Here is a 19,887-nt window from a genome sequence, read left to right as displayed (position 1 = left end):
ATCTGAATCTACTCTATTCATATCTGCATGTTCAACACACTGAATTAAAACAATAAAGGATGTCTCGGGTGAGTTTCAGTAGGAGAACATTCACTATGTCCCATGCAAAGCACTGGGTCTGAATGCCCAGCACGGGGAATAAAAATGACAGAAGCAAAAACAGAAGTCCTACGGAAGTTGAAGGGAATAATAATTAAAACAGCAGCCATCTCTGCCCCAAAGAAAAGAAAATATGTAGTCAACTATAAACCTAGCTTTAAAAAAAAAAAAAAATCTAGTTTAAAAGCCAAACAAAAAAGACCAATGTCTTAATTCCCAAAAAACTGAAAGAACCAGACATGATGGTGCAGAACTTTAATCTACAATTAAGGATGCAGAGGCAGATGATCCCTGCAAATTTGAAGCCAGCTTGATCAACATAGTGATACCCAGGCTATTAAAACAAACCAACCAAAGAGAGAGAGAGACAGAGAGAGAGAGGAGAAAGAAAAAAGAAATGCTGTCTAGGGTGTTGGGGTATGGAATAAATAAATGCAAGCTACCTGCGTTCTTTATGACTTCCTTCTTTTTGGAGCCTCTACTATCTTTTAGGTATCTACACCATGAGTGAGTTTTGACTAAGTCAGAAAAATTGCCCCCTTCATTGACACTACACAAGCTCCCTTGTTAAGGACTTAACCATCCCTCCTTCAGACTAGCTTTCCATTACCTACCATTTCAACAAGCTTGGATTTCTATTATCAGCTTCATAATGAAATAAAATTCATTTTATTTCTCATTACAGAAGAATACACTGTGGTTTGTGTTTGGGGAGGTATACATGCATGTACATGTGGAAGCCAGAGATCAACAATGGGAAATCTTCCTGAATCATTGTCCACCTAATTTTCTGAACCTGGAGCTCACCAATAAAGCTTGGGTGGCTGGCCAGTGAGCTGAGCGATCCTCCCAACCCTAGGATTGCAGGTACACACCAATGCAAAACCTTGAACATAAAGTAAGTGTTGGAGACTAACCTGAGTCCTCAAGCTTACATACCAAACACTACCAAATGATTCATTTCCCCAACCCTTTATTTAAAAAAAGGTTTTATAGCAACTGACTTAATGATTTACTTGCTAGAATTCAATAAGCCAAATTGCCCAGGTTACTGGGAATTTGCATCTCCAAGAGAAATTAAAATATTATAACTATAAAGCTAAACATAAAACTCAAAACCTAGACTGGCACTATATTTTAACAATATGTAAAATGGGATAAATTGCATCAATTTCTGGAAATTAAGTGGTCTGATCACCAGGAAAGACATTATGGACTATTATTAACATAAAACTGGCAACTAAATAACTGGGGCCCATGGAAATGCAACTAAAACTGGGTACTGTGCTATAAAACCTCAAGGAACGAGCAGGAGTTAATACAAAAACAGAATGTTCTTCAACTTCAGACATCTCCTTGTTACTACCCCTGTTTTTTATTGCTTGGTCAGACCCTGCACTGTACATACCCTAGGTGTGAATTTGGCTCCAGCACAACAACTAACCAATATCTCTTAACACTCCAGTCAGCCAGTTGTTGGCCTGACATATGACAGGAAAAAGTACTGTAGAGAGGTTGATGGAGAAGCCTAATAATCTCATCTACCGGTACAAAAAATGCCAAAGCCCTTTCAAAACTCCTAACTTTCTGCTGATCACATATCCAAGGTGAGGGGAGAAAAACAGGTAAGAAATTAAGTTAGTTACTAGGCGTCTATGGCATTCCTATTTACTTAGAGCACTTTGCCAAGTCACAAAACTGTGTCTGAACAAGGCAGAGAAACTAGGATTACTAAAAACAGTGATGATGCAAGTCAAAGGCCAGACCATCTAAATATGTATCAAAGAACAAAGTACCACATCTTTGAATAATCATAAACACTAGATTTACCTAACAAGACAGATCGTTAAATGCTTCTAGAAGACCTTGATAAGGCCAACTTTAATGTTGAATAAACCAATGGCTACACACACACATATATATACATTACCTTTATATTAAAGCCAGTACTACAATAATGAACAATAACCTTAAAAAAAAATAGCTGAAGATACAGGCTTACATGCACAAAACCCTAGTACTACAAAATAAAGCCAGCCATTTGTATCCATGTGTCCCACACTTGCAAACTAATCCAATCTCAGATCTGTGACATCAGGAGTAAACCACTGGGTCTGTACTAACAGGTAGGCTTTTTTTCTCGTCCTTATTCCCTTAACAACTACTTACCTACCACTAACATTGCATTATATAGTACAGGTAATGTAGAGATGATTTAAAAGAACACAGGAGAGTTGGGAGCACACACAGCAATGGACAGCATGCTTAGCATGAACAAAGCCCTGATTTAAATCCATAGTCCAAAATAAATAAAGGGCATGTATAAGCTATCTGCAACTACCATTTTATATAAACAATTTGAGCATCTGCTGCTTTGGTATCTGCAGAGATCCTGGAACTCATTATGAAGGGACAGCCATATAGTTCCAAAATAATTTTTACTGTAAAATCAAGAAGTAGGCTGTGAAATTAGCTCTGTAAATCACTTAACAGTAACTAACATTGAACACTGTATGTTTAGTAACTAGTTTGACAGTTCTCATAAACTCATTTACTCACAAACTAACTCAAAAGGCTATTATTAATCATCGTTTTCCATCAGTAGAACTTGCCCCAGTGTCCCAGGTTGCTAAGATCTAAAACTGTGACTACCATCTGGGGTTAGACTGTGTGGTTATAATTTTATATGTTCTCTTTCCTCATATACTCATTTTTGGTATTGTTGGCTTGCTTTTGTTAGGGAAGAGAAGTTATTTTAAGATAATATTTGCTATAGCTATGGTTTAGTTTTGCAAACTTGACACAAACTAGAGTCACTTGAGAAGAGGGAACCTCAACTAAAGAACTGCAAAGATCAGACCAGTCTGTAGGCATGACTGTGGGGGCATTGTTTGATTGATGATTTTTTTTTTTTTTTTTTTTTTTTTTTGGTTTTTCAAGACAGGGTTTCTCTGTGTAGCTTTGTGCCTTCTTTCCTGGAACTCACTTGGTAGCCCAGGCTGGCCTCGAACTCACAGAGATCCACCTGGCTCTGCCTCCGGAGTGCTGGGATTAAAGGCGTGCGCCACCACTGCCCAGCTATTGATTGATGATTGATGTGGGAGGGCCACTGCAGTAGAGCAGTGCCAGCTCTAACCAACAAAACATGAAATAAAGGAAACCATAAATAATCTAGAAGAGGAAAATAATAATAAAAGTATTTCTCTAAGCTAGGAACTTAGCATGCTAAACTGGGAAAAGAAGCATGACACAATCTCTAGAGATCTAAAAAATTTCATCTTATAGAAGAGGTTAGATGGGTTTAGTGTAAATAAAAAAAAAACAGGTACAATTGGTGTGTGTGCACATACATGTGTGTGTATATATACACATGCAGGGGAACAATTTAAAAGTAGTGCAAGTCAGGCACAGTAACTCAATGCCTATAACCCTAGAACCTTAGACAAAGGTCACCATGAGTTTGAAACTAGCTTGTGCTAAATGATGGGCTCTGCCTCAAAAGACTAAACAAGGAGATGGCTTAGTGGGCAAGACTGCTTGCTACACAGGCAAAGATCCACAGTACTCAGGTAAAAGGCCAGGTGTGGTCATGTCACTTCTGAACCCAGTACTTCAAGGGTGGAGAGGAAGGTGGTTCCGGCTTGCTGACCAGCCAGCACAGCCATGAATCCTCAAACTCTAGCCTCACTGGGAGACCTTATCTCAAGGTAATAAGACAACTAAGCACAATACCCAATGTACTCTAGTCTTGATGCAAATGTATGGTCTTGAGCACTAGCACACACCTGTACATACAGATCCTCCATACTCAGGATTGAGGCCTTGAATAGGAAACACTACATCCTCAACCCTTTTCTTCAACTACATGGAAACATAGTCTGCTTTTGTGAAAGCCCACCACCCATCAAAAATAACTTCCCTGACAGCTAGTAAGAAAATGTTGCACAATTTCAACAGACACCAATAGTTGATACAACAGCCCACTCTGTACTCTTCTACAATTAAATTCAAGTATGATGTTCTATATTCTCCATCCTCAATGTTTTAGAGACCCATACAAGGTAAACCCAGCCCTACTTCCATACAGAATCATCTAAGTATCTCTAAATGAGGGGCTGAAGAAATGGCTCAGTTGGTTAGGTGCCTACTGCACAAGTATTAAGGACCAGAGTTTATCCCTACCACCCATAGTGAGGGAAGGAAGTGCACCTGTAATTTCAATGCTGGGAATATGAAGTAGGATCCCTGAGACTTGCTAGTCAGCTCATCTAGAACATCAACTTTAGATATAGTGAGATGGCTGGATGTGGTGATACACATCTGTAACCCAGCACTTGGGAGGCAGAGGCAGGGCAAGGAGCTCTGTAAATTCAAGATCATTTTAGTCAACATAGTGAATTCCAGACTAGCCAGGCTACATGAGTCTAGGGGGTGGGGGGTTAGATGGTGGTGCACATCCTTTGTTGCACTGCTCAGGACACTTTCCATCCTCATGAGAGCTCACAACCATCTTTAAGCCTCCAACGCCTTCTTCAAGTATCCAAAGGCACCAGGCACCATGACCTTCAGCAAGGTTGACTGCTTAAATTACTAATGTTAACTTACTGCTGTAAAAAACTGAGATCAGGGGCTGCCTTGGTGACACATGCCTTTAATTCCAGTCCTCAGGAGGCACAGGCAAGTGACTCTGAGTTCAAAGCCAGCCTTGTCTACACAGCAAGCTCTAGAATAGCCACAGCTACATAGTGACCCTATCTTTAAGACTGGAGTCCTAGCAGGCAGATCTCTGTGAGTTCAAAGCCAATCAGAACTACATATTAAAGCCTATCTCAGAGAGGCTTTGTAAGCAAAATTATGTGTAGGAATGGCTTCTGGATTTGTGTATGGTACTGGATGAATCACACCCATAATGCAAAGTGAATGCTCTGCTATTGTGCTACATTCCCAGTCCCTGACTTTTTTGGAGATAGAGTCTCATGTAGTCTAAACTGGCCTTAAACTCCTGATCCTCCTGCTTCTTGCTGGGAAAACAGATGCATATCCATTTAACTGGTGTTATAGATGGAAACCAGGGATTTGTGCATGTTAGGAAAACAATTTAGCTATATCCCCGGCACTGCCCCTCATTAATCTTAACTAAAGTACTAAAAGCAAGGGCAGTGTGCATGCCTTTGATCCCAGCACTCAGGAGGCAGAGGCAGGCAGATCTCTTGAGTTTCAGGTCAGCCTGGTCTACACAGAGTTTCAGGCCAGCCAGACTTACACGGTGAGAACTTTTCTCAAAACAAACAAACAAACAAACCTAAAAGCCAGGTGTATAATACACACCCTTAATCACTGCACGTGGAGGCTGAGGCAGGACAATGAAGATTTCCAGGACACGCTGGGCTAAATAGTAAAGGCCGGTCTCAAAACAAAAACAAAAAAACCACTAGATATTATAGCAGCATGCAACTCAACTCTACTATCTCCAAGAAAACCACATTGGTCTTCAACACATTTTTTTTTTCATTTCATGTACAACATTTAAAGTAAGCAAGGATGAAAAGAATAAAGCTGAAAAGAAAAATTCCTATAAAAATATAAATGTATACACAGAATACTGAAAACACTAATTTCTTTAAATGATATGCCTCAAAAGTTATATACTGTCTTTTCCCTCTTATACATGAGTTAAAAAGACCCAGTCTTTTCAGAAATATAAGAGAGAAAGGATCCTTCAACGAACTCTTCCTCAGAATAAGAAACTACCACGGAGATAGAGAGATAGGCTTGTGTGTATAAAATGAATCAATACATTTAAGATGTCAGAAATATTTAAACATCAGCACGCATTCTGCTGTTACTCTGGTGTCTTAGTTACTTCTCCATCACTGTGATAAGACACTACGACCAAGGCAACTCAAAGAAGGAAGCGCTTATTTGGGGCTTACAGTTTCAGAGGAAAAGTGAAGTCCATAACTATCATGGCAGGAAGAATAGCAGGAGACAGCAGGCAAGCAGATATGGTACTCCAGCAGTAGCTGACACCCTACATCTTGATTCATAAGCACAAGGAAGAGAGAACCGTGTCGCAAAGAAGCTAGAAGAACAGAGCCATATAAGCCTTTGACAACAGACATAGAGCTACAGCCTTTGGAGTCTACCCTGCTGGATTTCAGTCTTGTTTTGGTCCAGTATTTCCTGACTAGACCCCTATTACTCCCTTTATGTCACTATATGTTGAAAGTATGTGTCCGCTTTTTGATTTTACAGAAAGTGACAAGAGATTGTCTTGAGTCTCAGAAGAGTTTTGGGGCTTTTTTTCTTTGTTTTTTTGTTTTTGTTTTTTCGAGACAGGGTTTCTCTGTATATCCCTGGTTGTCCTGGAACTCATTCTGCAGACAAGGCTGGCCTCGAACTCACAAAGATCCACCTGCCTCTGTCTCTGGAGTGCTGGGATTAAAGCTGTATGCCTTCACCACCTGGCATTTTCTGGTTTTAGGTTTTGTTCAAGACCGGGTCTCACTATGTAGCTCTGTCTATCCTGGAACTATGTAGACAGACTAGCTTTGAACTCACAGAGATCAGCCTGTCTCTGCCTCACAAGTGCTGGGATTAAAACCATGTGCCACTAGTCCTAGCTTTTGAACAAAATGCTTATTTTTCAAGACTATGGATGCCAGGGAGTGGAAAGTGGTGGTTTGAATGAGAATGGCCCCCACAGGCTCCTGTTTGAATCCATGGTCCACAATTGATGGAACTGTTTAGGAAGGATCAGAAGGTGTGGCCTTGTTGGGAGGTAGAGTCACTGGGAGCAGGCTTTGATGGTTCAGAAGAGATAAACTATTCCCATTAGCTTTCTTGCCCACTGTGTCTCACGATATAAGCTCTCAGCTACTATTCCAGCGCCATGCCTGCCTGAAGCTGCCGTGCCAATGATGATCACGGGCTCTAACCCTCTAAACTGTAAATCCTCCCCAAAAACTCTTTCTTCTGTTAGTTGCCTTTGTTAAGGTGTCTTCCCATAGCAACAGAAAAGTAAACAAGACACAAATACAGACTATAGTATAAAGATAACAGTGTTTGTGTTTTGTCTTGAGAAATAGACAGGATTTTGTAGAATGCTATATAAAATGTGGTAAGTAGTAAATTATTCACAATGAAGATCACATTTTTTTCCCTGAATACTCATAAAGACACAGTAAACATGCCTTTACACAGTTTAAAATCATTCTACTAAACTGAAAGATCATTGTAGAGGAGGCTTTAGTTTATTTGGTAAAAATCACAGTTGAAAGCTCTGAAGAAAAACTACTGAATCTGATCATGAATGCTGCCAGGTGGTGGTGGCACACCATTAATCCCAGCACCCAGGAGGCAGAGGCAGGCAGATCTCCATGAGTTCAAGACCAGCCTGGTCAACAGAGCTAGTTCCATGGCAGTCAGGGCTACACAAGAAACTCTGTCTCGAAAAAAACAAAAAAGAAAAAAAAAGTATGAATGCTGTTCATTTTCTTAAGCTGTGTGGTGAATGTGTGGGTTCATTTGAAGAGGCTAGAGTGAGTCCAGAAGAACACCATGAGTTCTAGGACAACATATGCTACATAGTGAATTCAAGACCAGCCTGGACTGCAGAGTAAGGCCCTTTCTTAAAGCAAAGCAAAATAAAATTTAGTAAAACAGATTAAGTTTGGTTTTGCTTTTAGAGTCACACTTTGCCCAGACTGGTCTCAAATGCTATGTAGCAAAGGATGACCTTGAATTTCTGATCATACTCCCTCCACCTCCCCACTGCTAAGACCAGAGGCATGCACTACCAAACTCAGTTTTAGGTGATACTGGGGAATGATCCCGCGACTCAGTGCATACTAAGCAAGCACATACCAACAGATTCATTCCCAACCAAGGCATTTCCTCTTGAACTATCGCAGGGTACCCCTTCCTGTACATTTGTATAACCTAGCAGATATCTTGTAACCCATTTGAAGTTTCAACAATTCAGTGTGATTTAATGTTTTTACGGTTCAATATGTGGTACATAAAAAACTGTAACCTATATGGACACTTTTTAAGACAAGTATTAAAATAAACTGGAGTTCCCTCTGCCCACTCTCCCTCTGCTCCCCTACCAAAGTCTTTACTTTGTAATTCTATCGCCATAGCCCAGGTACACAATCTCTGACGACCATCTTTTAAAATCTAAAAGGTTTGGTGACATAGCTCAGTGGCTGGGTTACTTGCCTAGCATGTGCCCTGCTGTGAGTAGAATAAACTCAAGTCACACACCTGCCTTCAGATCCTAGCCCTACTTCTTACACTGTATGTATGATCTTTGGCAGGTTTATTTAACTTTTTAGTCACCATGTCATTCATTTGTAAAATGGAGAATAATCAATTCTTATTCCAAAGTGTTGCTGATGATACTAAATTAAGTACTTACAGTGGGCCTGATCAGTGTACCAGCTATCATTGCTAAAATCAAGAAGGAAAAACAAAACTTCAAGTGCAGTGGATTTCTGGAGAGATTTCTCTTTTGAAGTATAATGCTTCTCGTTAAAATTTATTTTTGCATTCTTAATGATTACATGTAGGCCAGGTGGCGTTGGCTTAATGATTACATGTTTTCAACTTGGCAGTAAGAAGTTTGTTTTGCTTTTAGACACAGGGTCGCAGGTCTTCTTCCCTCTTCTGTGTCAATAAAAGTATTTCTAACAAGTATCAAGTTTATTCACTGGTCTCTGCTTTTAAGATGATAAAAGCTTGTGAAAATATCTTGCCTACAAAACTTTAAGCACTTTTTACTAGAGAAAAAGGACAAATGTGTATAAACTTCAGTATATAAGGGACATTAAAAAGAAGTTGCTGCCGGGCGGTGGTGGCGCACGCCTTTAATCCCAGCACTCGGGAGGCAGAGCCAGGCGGATCTCTGTGAGTTCGAGGACAGCCTGGGCTACCAAGTGAGTTCCAGGACAGGCACAAAGCTACACAGAGAAACCCTGTCTCGAAAAACCAAAAAAAAAAAAAAAAAGATGTTGCTATACTCAATTTCATGAGTTTATGAATCAACCAATCCTTTGAACAGCAAACCTCCCAACAATTGTTCTATGTCCATTTTAAATATTATGTTTCTCTTGTATAACTCATTTTACATGAAGAGTTAAGAACAATATCATAAATGACACTAAAAAAGGCAACTGTAAATTCTATACTGAAATGGTATTGTGGCTTCTGAAGAATACTGTGTGCTTAAAGCTGAAAAACTTGGAGGAAAAAAAGACATGACTGTTACTTTAAATATTTAATTGGCTGTCAGACAGGATAGATTATAGAGGGTTTTTTTTTATTGTTTTTGAAAGTGTCTTACATAGCCCAGGCTGTGCTCTACCTCTCTCAAGTGTTGAGATTATAGCCATGCACTAAATGTTTTTGCTTTTTTCCCCTTGATGTCCCAAACAGAAGAGCAAGTTATAGAAAAGTAGATTACCAACATAATGGAAGAATGAGCTAAAAATTGGACCTGATATCGGTAAAGGGAAACATGAGGTAACAAATACTGTATCACTAAAACTCTGAGTAAAAGTCTGAATTTTATGGATGATGGAGAACAGGTTAAGTATGTGATAAAGCCTCAGACTATATGATCATCACCTCCCTTTAACAGCGCTTTCTTGATTTTCTAAATACCTAACCTCTCAAAGTGAGTGCCTGACACATACCACAAGAGAAAGAAGTGTGCCTGCTTGCCTGTCAGATAGGTATGTGTGGACTATGACTATTGCCCTTAACACAGGGCAACTGACATTTTAGAAGACAGAACGACCATTCATCCAGTCCCAGTTTGACTTTGGTGTTTTTGTTTGTTTGTTTGTTTGTTTGTTTTTTTGAGCTGAGGATCGAACCCAGGGCCTTGTGCTTGCTAGGCAAGCACTCTACCACTGAGCTAAATCCCCAACCCCCAAGTTTGACTTTGGGATCCGATGTTTTCCATGAGAAGCTACCCTTAGGTCCTTCCTTCTAATTTTTGTTGAACAATTTTGCATCCTGCCAGTGATGACTGTAAATCTGTCTCCACCATCAAGTAGAACAGAAACGCTCTTAGTGTCCCAGAATTTAGAGAACGGATTGACAGAAAACGGTAACTGGAATCTAAAATCTCATGGATTATGTGAGACTTGCTCTCACAACTGTTTGGGTTATTTAATTGATTTAGTTGACTACATTCACATTTGTCTCATATACTCATTGAATTATTAAGCAGTAAAAGTGTTTTTACAAGGAAGAAAATGACATACATATGTACAAGGAAAAACATAAATCCTAAAAGTACACAGGCATCCAGCATATTTTGTGTATATTTGAAACACCCATATAAAGCCTAAAATGGACAGTCCTCATGTGGAGAATAAAACTCTCATTTAATTAATAAACATGATATTAATATACTTGAGTATGTGTTGCCTATTTAACAGCTTCCATTTTATCTAAATTCACCTGACTCAAATTAAAAATAAAAAAGCTCACCTTAACTCAAACCTAAAAATATCAACTGCTACTTATAACACTAATTTCAGAGACATTGCTGGGCATACTTAGAGCCGTTTTTAGAGCTCTTCATTGGTATGTAAGGTGAAAAAAAATGTTAACATAGAAAAGATTTTGTTTCAATACAAATTGTTGACCAGTTTTATATGAGAATTCTGTTATCATATTTCAGAATATTGTAAAGTTTGTCATTATAATCCCTTTATTCCTAAGGATTTTTCTAAGCCTAGAAAACATTGACCTATGTCGAACATCTAATATTTCTAAGAACAGTGAGGAAAGATCCAACGTAAGTATACTACCAGGATAAAAGTCAAGTGGTTAAGATTCTAGTTATGGCATTGGACCTATTATTTTTTTAACATGTCACTTAAATCTTCTGAGTCGTGGTACTCTTCCATATAGTAATTTAGACTAAACTCTCAAAGACTCTACCTTATTCTTAAATTGCATGGTATCATGACCTTCACAGTGTATATGCTCCTCAATTTAACAGGCACCAACAAGATCCCTACACTAGCTATGGTGATGCATAACTGTACATGGATCCAAGCCAATGTGAAAATACATTCAATGATACTAGCTTAAAATATGTGTTTTTAAAATTTTTCAAGTTTAGTTTTGTTTGCTTTATTCTGAGACAGAGTTTCACTATATAGAGCTGGCTGGTCTGGAACTCTATATGTAGACTAGACTAACATGGAACTCAGAGAGATCTGCCTGCCTCTCCTAATATTAAAGGGTGTGCACAACCACGTCTGGCATGGTAAAGTGTCTTACCAGCTTTAAGAAATTTACAATTCCACTAAGACAACTAACTGCTGACTCTTTAACATGAAGGGAAATCTCTGAATCATAATGTCTTGACAAATGTTATCTCTGGTACCCATTCTCCACCCTGAATTTCCCTTTCACATGTTACTTCTGAGGCATTCAGGAATTAAGGGCATGGAGTAAAAAAGGCAGTTTGTAAACTAGTAGAGGTTTAAACTAAACACTTGAAAATACTACATTCTGGGCTGGAGAGATGGCCTAGTGGTTAAGACCACTGACTGCGGGCTGGGGAGATGGCTCAGAAGTTAAGAGCACTGGCTGTTCTTCCAGAGGTCCTGAGTTCAATTCCCAGCAACCACATGGTGGCTCACAACCATCTGTAATGAGATCTGGTGCCCTCTTCTGGCTTGCAGGGATATGTGCAGACAGAACACTATAGACATAATAAATAAATAAATCTTTAAAAAAAAAAAAAAAGACCACTGACTGCTCTTCCAGAGGACCCGGGTTCAATTCCCAGCACCCACATGACAGCTCACGACTATCTGTAACTACAGTTCCAGGGGACCTACACTCTTACACAGGCAAAACAACAATGAATAATAAATAAATAAATTTAAAGAAAAAAAGAAAGAAAATACTACATTCTTAGTGAATAATAAACCAAGTACTTAGAAGTACAAATGGTTTTATTATGATGTCTGCACTAAGAATATATAAAACACAGCTAATTCCCAAACTCTACTACCTTAGAATTCATATATAGCCCCACTATACAAAGTGAAATAACCTACAAATTCCAAGTAAGCCAGCTGCAATGAAGCACAACTGCACCCCCAGAATTGGGAGTCTGAGACAAGGACTAAGGACTGTAAGTTCCAGGCTAGTGTAGGCTATACAGCAAGTTCCAGGCCAGCTTAAGCTTCCCAAGGAGAACCTTTCTCAAAAAGAGGGCAAATAAATACAGCTACTAACACCTATTTTAGCGGGTAATGTGTTACCTGTGCAAGAGCTGTCATGAATATGTGGGCTGTCTATTATTTTGAAATGTCTATGTCAGGAAAGAGTACTTCCCTAAGGGATACACAAAGATAAAGAAGTGATAGGGAAAGGGAGAGCTCATATTTACTTTACAGCTGAAAGAATTCAAAGATAGTGAAATTATTATTAGTGAAAATTTACAAAATGAATGCAAACTAGAGAACAGCCGTGTTTTTTTGGCAGAGATGGTGAATGTATAAAAAAAAATACTTTAATGGAAATACAAGCCAATATTGTGTATTGTGATGATTTAACCACAAATGCCTTCCCTATTTAAATATTTCAATCAGTACTGTTTGTACACATACCTCGGAGAATTCTTTCCTCATGGCAACGAAGAAAATCCCAGATTCTAACAGTGCCGTCATCAGAGCATGTAGCAAATTTATTATCCGTGGGTGAGAAACTGTTACATGAAGACACACAGCAGGGGAAAGAGGTCAGCATTTAACAGATCATCCATGCTTCTCAGACAGGGAAAAATAAAAACACTGTGCTGCATTATAAACAGGAGAAGGAAGTATCCAGTGAAGAAGCCCTTAAAGAAGAATGTAGTCAGCTAACATATACATCTCATCAAAAGACTTCAAAAGAATAGGGTTTTTTCTTTTCCATTTCCATCAATATTCAGAGAACTCCTCAGTGCATTACTAGTCCTTTCATTACCTGTGCTCCTTGTAGATTTCCTGTGTCAACAAAACATGGGGAGCTGCCTTAACAGTGAAACTAAATGTGTTCTACTCTTACCAATATTTCTGCACATAGTCATTTAAGCCACAGAGGAATACTGCTCAAAACATGAGCATCAGTTTCTGCCTCAGACATTTAAACTTCAAAAATGATAGGCTAAAACACTTTTAAGCAGGCTAGTAAGACTGATTGCAAGATCTTCATATATTATGTCTCTCACTTATTTAAAAGGCCTATGAAAACTGTATGCCTTTTTCCAGGTGTAAAGCAATCCCATGAATGTTGTACCTTTGGAGGAAAACTTAAAATATACATCAGATTTCTTTTTAAAGCCAATGACTGCTACACAAGAGGGAGCCAGTTTTCTTCCTGGCTGTGAAAAACCATCAAGATTTTCAATGAACTGTATGAACTCCCTTTAACTTCTGAATGACTAACAGTGAAAAAAATATTATGAGCACGACACTGAGGCCAGGTCTATAAAGCAGAAACATGTATATGCAACAAGTTCTGTGGATTCTGAAAGTAGAAATGGTGTTTCTAAAGTCAACCTCTTCCCACATGAAGATGGCACAACCTTAAAAGAATGCTGCTTAGCTTTATTCTGAGGCTGCAGCACTTCTTCAGGCTTCTTTTTGAAACTCTTTCCCCCGGTTTTACTATACATTTCTCACTGTTATGTAAAAACATACAACTCACTGAAAATGTTTTAACTCCACTCATACATTTGCATAAGTCTTGTTATCAACAGTGAATCAGAAGAAAAGTCCTAGAGTCTTCTTTGACAAAGGTCTGTTTACAGCTGCAAAGCATGAAGAACCCATTCATTAATCCGTTAATGTTTGCCACGTCCAGAGAGTTATCTGTGAGGTTTTTAGTCCTATACTTTCTTTTTGAAGTCGTGGCAGAACCAAGCCAACCAGGTCTTCACTTAAGCCTCTTTTTTTTCCTTGACTTTTGTGTGGATTCTGAAGGTGATTTCTGTAGGCTTTAGATTTTATTCAGTTGTATAATTAAAGACTGAATTCTTTATTTGGAATATTCTTGTCTTACACAGTAGATAATAAAAAGGAGTAACGTATACACATTATTAACCATAAATGAAAAGAGAAAACCAGTGCAAAATGTGTCAGACAATACATCTCTAACATATTGCAAAGGCTGATACCAGGACAAAACTACTTCAGAACGGTGCCAGCAAAATGGTGAATGTGTGAAAACAAAGAGATATAATGTGTTCATAAGGTGCAAAAAGTTTCCCAGAATCTGAGAGAGCCCATGCATCTCTGCAACCAGAATACACTTAGAGAGTAATTTAACCATGACAATAGGGACTACAGAAAATGGTATATTGTGTATAAACCTGGCCTCTCTAATCGCCTCCTTATGTGCCTGGAACATCTTGACGTTGTTCATGTTGGATTGCCAATATTTCACATATCCTCCATGATCTGCTGTCAACATCCACATGTCATTATGTGACCAAGTCATGGCCCTCACAGGGCTATCATGAGCCTGTGAAAACAGAAAACATTTTTAAGTTTTTCTTTAAGAGACTATATGGCTGGGCTGAAAGGAACCTATATTAACTTAGAGCAGTAAACTATTCAATTGTTAAGTTTTACAATGCCAATGAACTTGACTGTACCCTCAAGTTCTTAGATGAGCTACCATCTGGTGGTTACTGTTACCTGCAATATGGTTTCGAAGTTGAAAGTCAGCCCATTCCATAAGGTGAACTCTCCACTAGAAGCTCCAGTGACCAAGCGTCTTCCTTCTGGGGTCCACTGCAGGAAGAAAAGGAAGACAGGTCACATATAAGCACCAGTCTTGCAGCTTCAGTAATTTAAGAAATATTTTCAAAGGCATTTCTGTTTGCTTGTTTTGGTGCATGCATGAGTTGAGCAAGAGTTACAGGCAGTTGTCACCTGCAGAATGTGGGGGAACTGAATGTGTGGAGAACTGAACTCAAGTCCTCTGGAAGAGTAGCAGGTGTTCTTAATTGATGAGCATCTCTCCAGTCCCCAGAACCTTTATTCATAAAATATTAGCTTATCCAAATAAAGTAGACAACACTGTTTTATAGTTGATGTACCTTTATAAGCAAGTATACTGTCAGAAGAGAACTTGCCTGACACAGTGAAGGGAAGCACTAATACTCTGGCTCATTAGCTAAGTTTAAAAAGGAATGTATAGTACCCTATGTACTTAAAAAGCAAGTCAAATCATAATATGTAAAGATTTCACTCTTATCTAGGCTACACAGGAGACGAATATAAATAAAGTAGGCAGTCACCAGAAAAGTTCAAATGACTGAATGAAAAATAAGGAATCTTTCGATTGCTGTTGGACTGTCTGGCACATATATAGAAAATAATCGCCGGGCGGTGGTGGCACACACCTTTAATCCCAGCACTCGGGAGGCAGAGGCAGGCGGATCTCTGTGAGTTCGAGGCCAGCCTGGGCTACAGAGTGAGTTCCAGAGAAACCGTCTCAAAAAATAAAGAGAGAGAGAGAAAAGTTCAAGGTCGGGGCTGGAGAGATAGCAAATCAGTTAAGAGCAGGGTCTGCTCTTGCAGAGGACCCAGGTTCAATTCCCAGCACCCACATGGCAGCTCACAAGTGTCTGTAACTCTAGTTCCAGCAGATCCAACACCCTCACACAGACATACATTCAGGCAAAACACAAAAGCATATAAAATAATAATAGTATTATTATTTTTGTAATTTTATTTTTATATTTATTTTATAATTTATTATTATTATTCAAGGTCATCCTTTGATACATAGTAAATTCTCAATGTCCTGGCCTCTGTGAGACACTACCAAAAGAAAAGCCTGGAGGTAGAGGCAGGCAGATCTCTGGGAGTTCCAGGCCAGCCAGAGCTACATAGTGTGACTCTACCCCCCCCCAAAAAAAAAGGAAAAAGAAAAAACCCACATTATGGAGTTCTAGCTCAGCAGTAGAACACTTGCCTAGCATGCATAAGCCCTGAGTTCAATCTCCAGGACCACACACACGAGTTATTTTATGCTCTTCTAAATTCAAGGCCAAGTCTCAGGCTGTATTATTTTTTAAAAAGTAAAACAAGAGTCCATGCTGCCAGTAATAATGATCTACGTTAGGAATCCCAGCACTCAGGAGGTTGACGATATCAGAAGATGCTGAGAGTTCAAGGCTACCCTGGGCTATATAGTGAACACCAGGCCTGTCAGGGTTCAATACCAAGAGTCTATCTCAATACAGGAAGACATAAGGACAAAAGAAAAAAGTCTTAATACATTAGAACAAAAAGCACTACATAACTATTTTAATGCCACAGTTTGTATGCTGAAGTGAATCTGTGACATACTTGCTAGTCACCATTAAAATATAATATATACCAGGCATGGTGGCATACACCTTTTATCTCAGAACTCAGGAGGCAGAGGAAGGCAGATCTCTGAGTTCGATACCAGCCTGCTCTACAAAGTGAGTGGGTGAGTTCCAGGACAGCCAGAGCTCCACAGAGAAAACCCTGTCTCAAAATAAATAAATAAACAAACAAACAAATAAATAAATAAATTTATTTTTGCCAAGCATGATAACACTATAATCCCAGTACTATGGAGGGAGAGGCAGGAGGATCTCCGTGAACTTGAGGCCAGTCTGGTCTACACAATGAGTTACAAGCCAGCCAGGGCTATATAGTAAGACTATGCTACAAAATAAACAAACAAACAGTGCAAGTGTCTGTGTGTGTATATAATTCATTTTCCTTTTGTTCAGTTTCACTCATTTTCCATAAAGAATATAAATACATAGAAGGTCAGTACAATTTTATTATCCTATGTAAAAACCAATATTGCAAAAACAGGTATGCCTAAAGAAACATGATAAAATACATAAAATGAAGTTTATTTGGAAAATGACACAAATATGTGTGACCACTTAGCTCTGTATTGCCTTATCAATAAACATCGTTTTGATGATTCTGAATAAAGTACTCCTATCTTCCTAGATTTTTTTATCTGCTATGGTCCCAACCCCATCAATTCTATAGTAAACCAAACTGTAAATAAAGCATTTCTTAGTAACTTTCAACAGACTGTCTCTAATAAGCACAAATTTCCCCCAAGATCTCATACCTTGATCTCCAAAGAAGAAAACTTATCCACCACACGGAGAAGGTGAAGGGAGACCAAGAGTTCTAGGGCAGCCTGGGCTACAATACAAGATGAGTTCAAGACCAGCATGAGGTTTATTGTTTTGTTTTTTCTTAAGGGGTGGGGGGCTAAGGATGTAATTCAGAGCATATGCAAGGCCCTAGGCTCTATCCCTAGTAATAAGGAGAGAAAATAAAAATAAAAATACAGAATGTGCAGGCTTCATTTCAAAAAGGTTTCCTGTATCATAAAAGGATAATAAAGGACTAGAAAAATGACTCAGCAGTTCAAAGTGTGTGCAGCTCTTCCAGAGGACCAGAGTTTGCTTCCCAACACCAATATCAGATAGCTCACAACCACCCTTTAACTCCAGCTCCAGAGAATCCTGACAACCTGAGTTCAACTCCTAAAACCCACATAAAGGTTAAAAAAGACACAACTCCATAGGTGACCTGACCTCCACATATACATCACAGGGGAGAGACCCCCTATATACACATACAATAATTAAGTTTAAAAATAAAATAAAATAAACAAGGGTGCTGTGGAATATTATTTGAAGATGTGCTACATTCGTTTATGCTGTGGAATATTTGTTTAATGACGCAAAGATGAGTTGCATTCTTTCATGTTGCATTTGTTTAACTCTGGGAAGCTATGTTACTTTGCCTGTCTAAAACACCTGATTAGTCTAATAAAGAGCTGAATGGCCAATAGCTGGGCAGGAGAGAGATAGGTGGGGCTGGCATGCAGAGAGAACAAAAGAAAAGAGAGAAGAGCAAGACAATAGGAGAGGAGGACACTGGGGACCAGACACCCAGCCACACAACTAGCACAGAGTAAGAAGAAGCAGAGAAAGGAATATAGAATAGAGAAAGGTAAAAGTCCAAAGGCAAAAGATAGACGGGGCACTTTAAGTTAAGGAAAGCTGGTTAGAAACAAGCCAAGCTAAGGCCGGGCATTCATAAGTAAGTATAAGTTTCCACATGTTTATTTGGGAGCTGGGTGGTGGGCCCCCAAGGAGTAAAGAGTAAAAATAAACAACTACACAAGGGAGCAAGGGAGCTTGAGAGATGGCTCAACAGTTAAGAGAAGATACTGATCTTACAGAGGCCTGGGTTCCGTGGCCAGCATCCACATAAGGCAGCTCCCAACATGGAACTCCAGCTCCAAAGGACCGGGATACCCTCTTCTAGCCTCCAAAGGCACTTCTACTAACATGCACATAGACATGCATGTATACACATTTAAAAAGAAATCAAGCCAGGTGGTAGTGGTGCACACTTTTAATCCCAACACTCAGGAGGCAGAGGCAGGAGGATCTCTGAGTTAGAGTCCAACCTGTTCTACAGAGGGAGATCCAAGATAGCCAGGGCTACACAAAGAAATGCTATCTCAGAAAACAAAAAACAGAGCAAACAAAAAACTGAAAAATTCTAAAAAAATAATAAAAACTAAAAAGGATGGAAGGAGAAAGGAAATGAAATTTTAAAAAAATGATTATAGTACCATTTGTAGGACTATGAACTGAATGTCTGTCTGGTCAATATGGAAAATAACCTTTTTTTTTAAAACTGCAAAATCCCTTCAAAATATTGAGCAATGTGAATATATTCCTGATTATAAAACTGTATTTTGTAATTCCAAAGAAACTACTGGGCACCTTCACATAGCTGTTAAGTATGATGTATCATAGGTTTTCAGCTATCAACACCTGACAGCATTTTATTCACCTTAGGATGCTGTTTTTCCAACAGCAACAAAGCCATTTTTATTCAAGGGCTATCCTGAGACCTGCCGCAGTATGAATATACTACATATTCCAGAATTCTACAACATGATGAAAAACAATTCAAAGCACATTATCCTACCATCAGTGGACAAAATGGATAAAAGAGTACAATCCAAAGTAAAACTGTTATTAGCAAACCAATTATTATCTTAAATATACATTTAATATAGTATTTAATTTTTGTTTTGTCAAATACTTTTTTGTTTGTTTTTAGAGTCAGTCTATCTATGTAGTCCTGGTTATCCTGAAACTATGTAGACCAGGCTGGCCTTGAACTCAGAGATCCTCTTGCTTCTAGGATTAAAGGCATGTGCTACCTTGCCCAACCTTGTCAAATAAATTTGTAAAACTAAGAATTAATTAAAAAAAAAATACATAACAGAATACTTACCCTCACAACAAATACTGGGCATTTTACTTTGTTTGTTGATGTCCTAACAAATTTTGTTGTAACTGCATTCATAGGATTATTCAACATTCCTATAGGTGGGACCAGCTATTAAAAAGGAAACGAAAAAAGAACATTGGGTTTTTGTAACACCTGATAACACACAGAGAAGAAACAAAGTACATAGCAAGATAACGATTAAGAAAACTTCAGGACAACTTTCCAAAGCTTTTAGGAGATTAAAAGTATTCTACATTAAAAGAAAACTAAGATAAAAAGTTAAGTAGCTATTAATATTTATCTGGAACTTAATTTCAATGTCTGCTTAAGTATCAGATTTCCTAAATTACTTCTCAAAGTCAATACGGCAAAGCATGTTTGCAAAACCTCAAATTTAAATTTAATTTTTCTATTAAAAGACTTTGAAGCTGTT

At 38.6% G+C, this 19,887-nt stretch overlaps 1 protein-coding gene across 3 annotated transcripts in view; it reads right to left on the bottom strand.

The window, feature by feature from the left end:
- The window catches only part of Wdr33 (WD repeat domain 33), a 112,197-nt gene that overhangs the window by 59,671 nt on the left and 32,639 nt on the right, over positions 1-19,887 (bottom strand). For all 3 annotated transcript variants that reach the window (XM_059246299.1, XM_059246301.1, XM_059246300.1), the window contains exons 4-7: positions 19,458-19,562; positions 14,820-14,915; positions 14,492-14,643; positions 12,747-12,844 (exon numbers count right to left, since the gene is read on the bottom strand). In XM_059246299.1, the coding sequence (XP_059102282.1) occupies positions 12,747-12,844; positions 14,492-14,643; positions 14,820-14,915; positions 19,458-19,562 (451 nt within the window). The remainder of the gene's footprint in view (positions 1-12,746; positions 12,845-14,491; positions 14,644-14,819; positions 14,916-19,457; positions 19,563-19,887) is intronic.

Source organism: Peromyscus eremicus, chromosome 19 (genome assembly GCF_949786415.1).
Source record: "Peromyscus eremicus chromosome 19, PerEre_H2_v1, whole genome shotgun sequence".
Lineage (NCBI taxonomy): Eukaryota > Metazoa > Chordata > Mammalia > Rodentia > Cricetidae > Peromyscus > Peromyscus eremicus.
The sequence above is the reverse complement of the archived record's forward strand: the minus strand, read 5'-3'. Positions and strand labels throughout refer to the sequence as shown.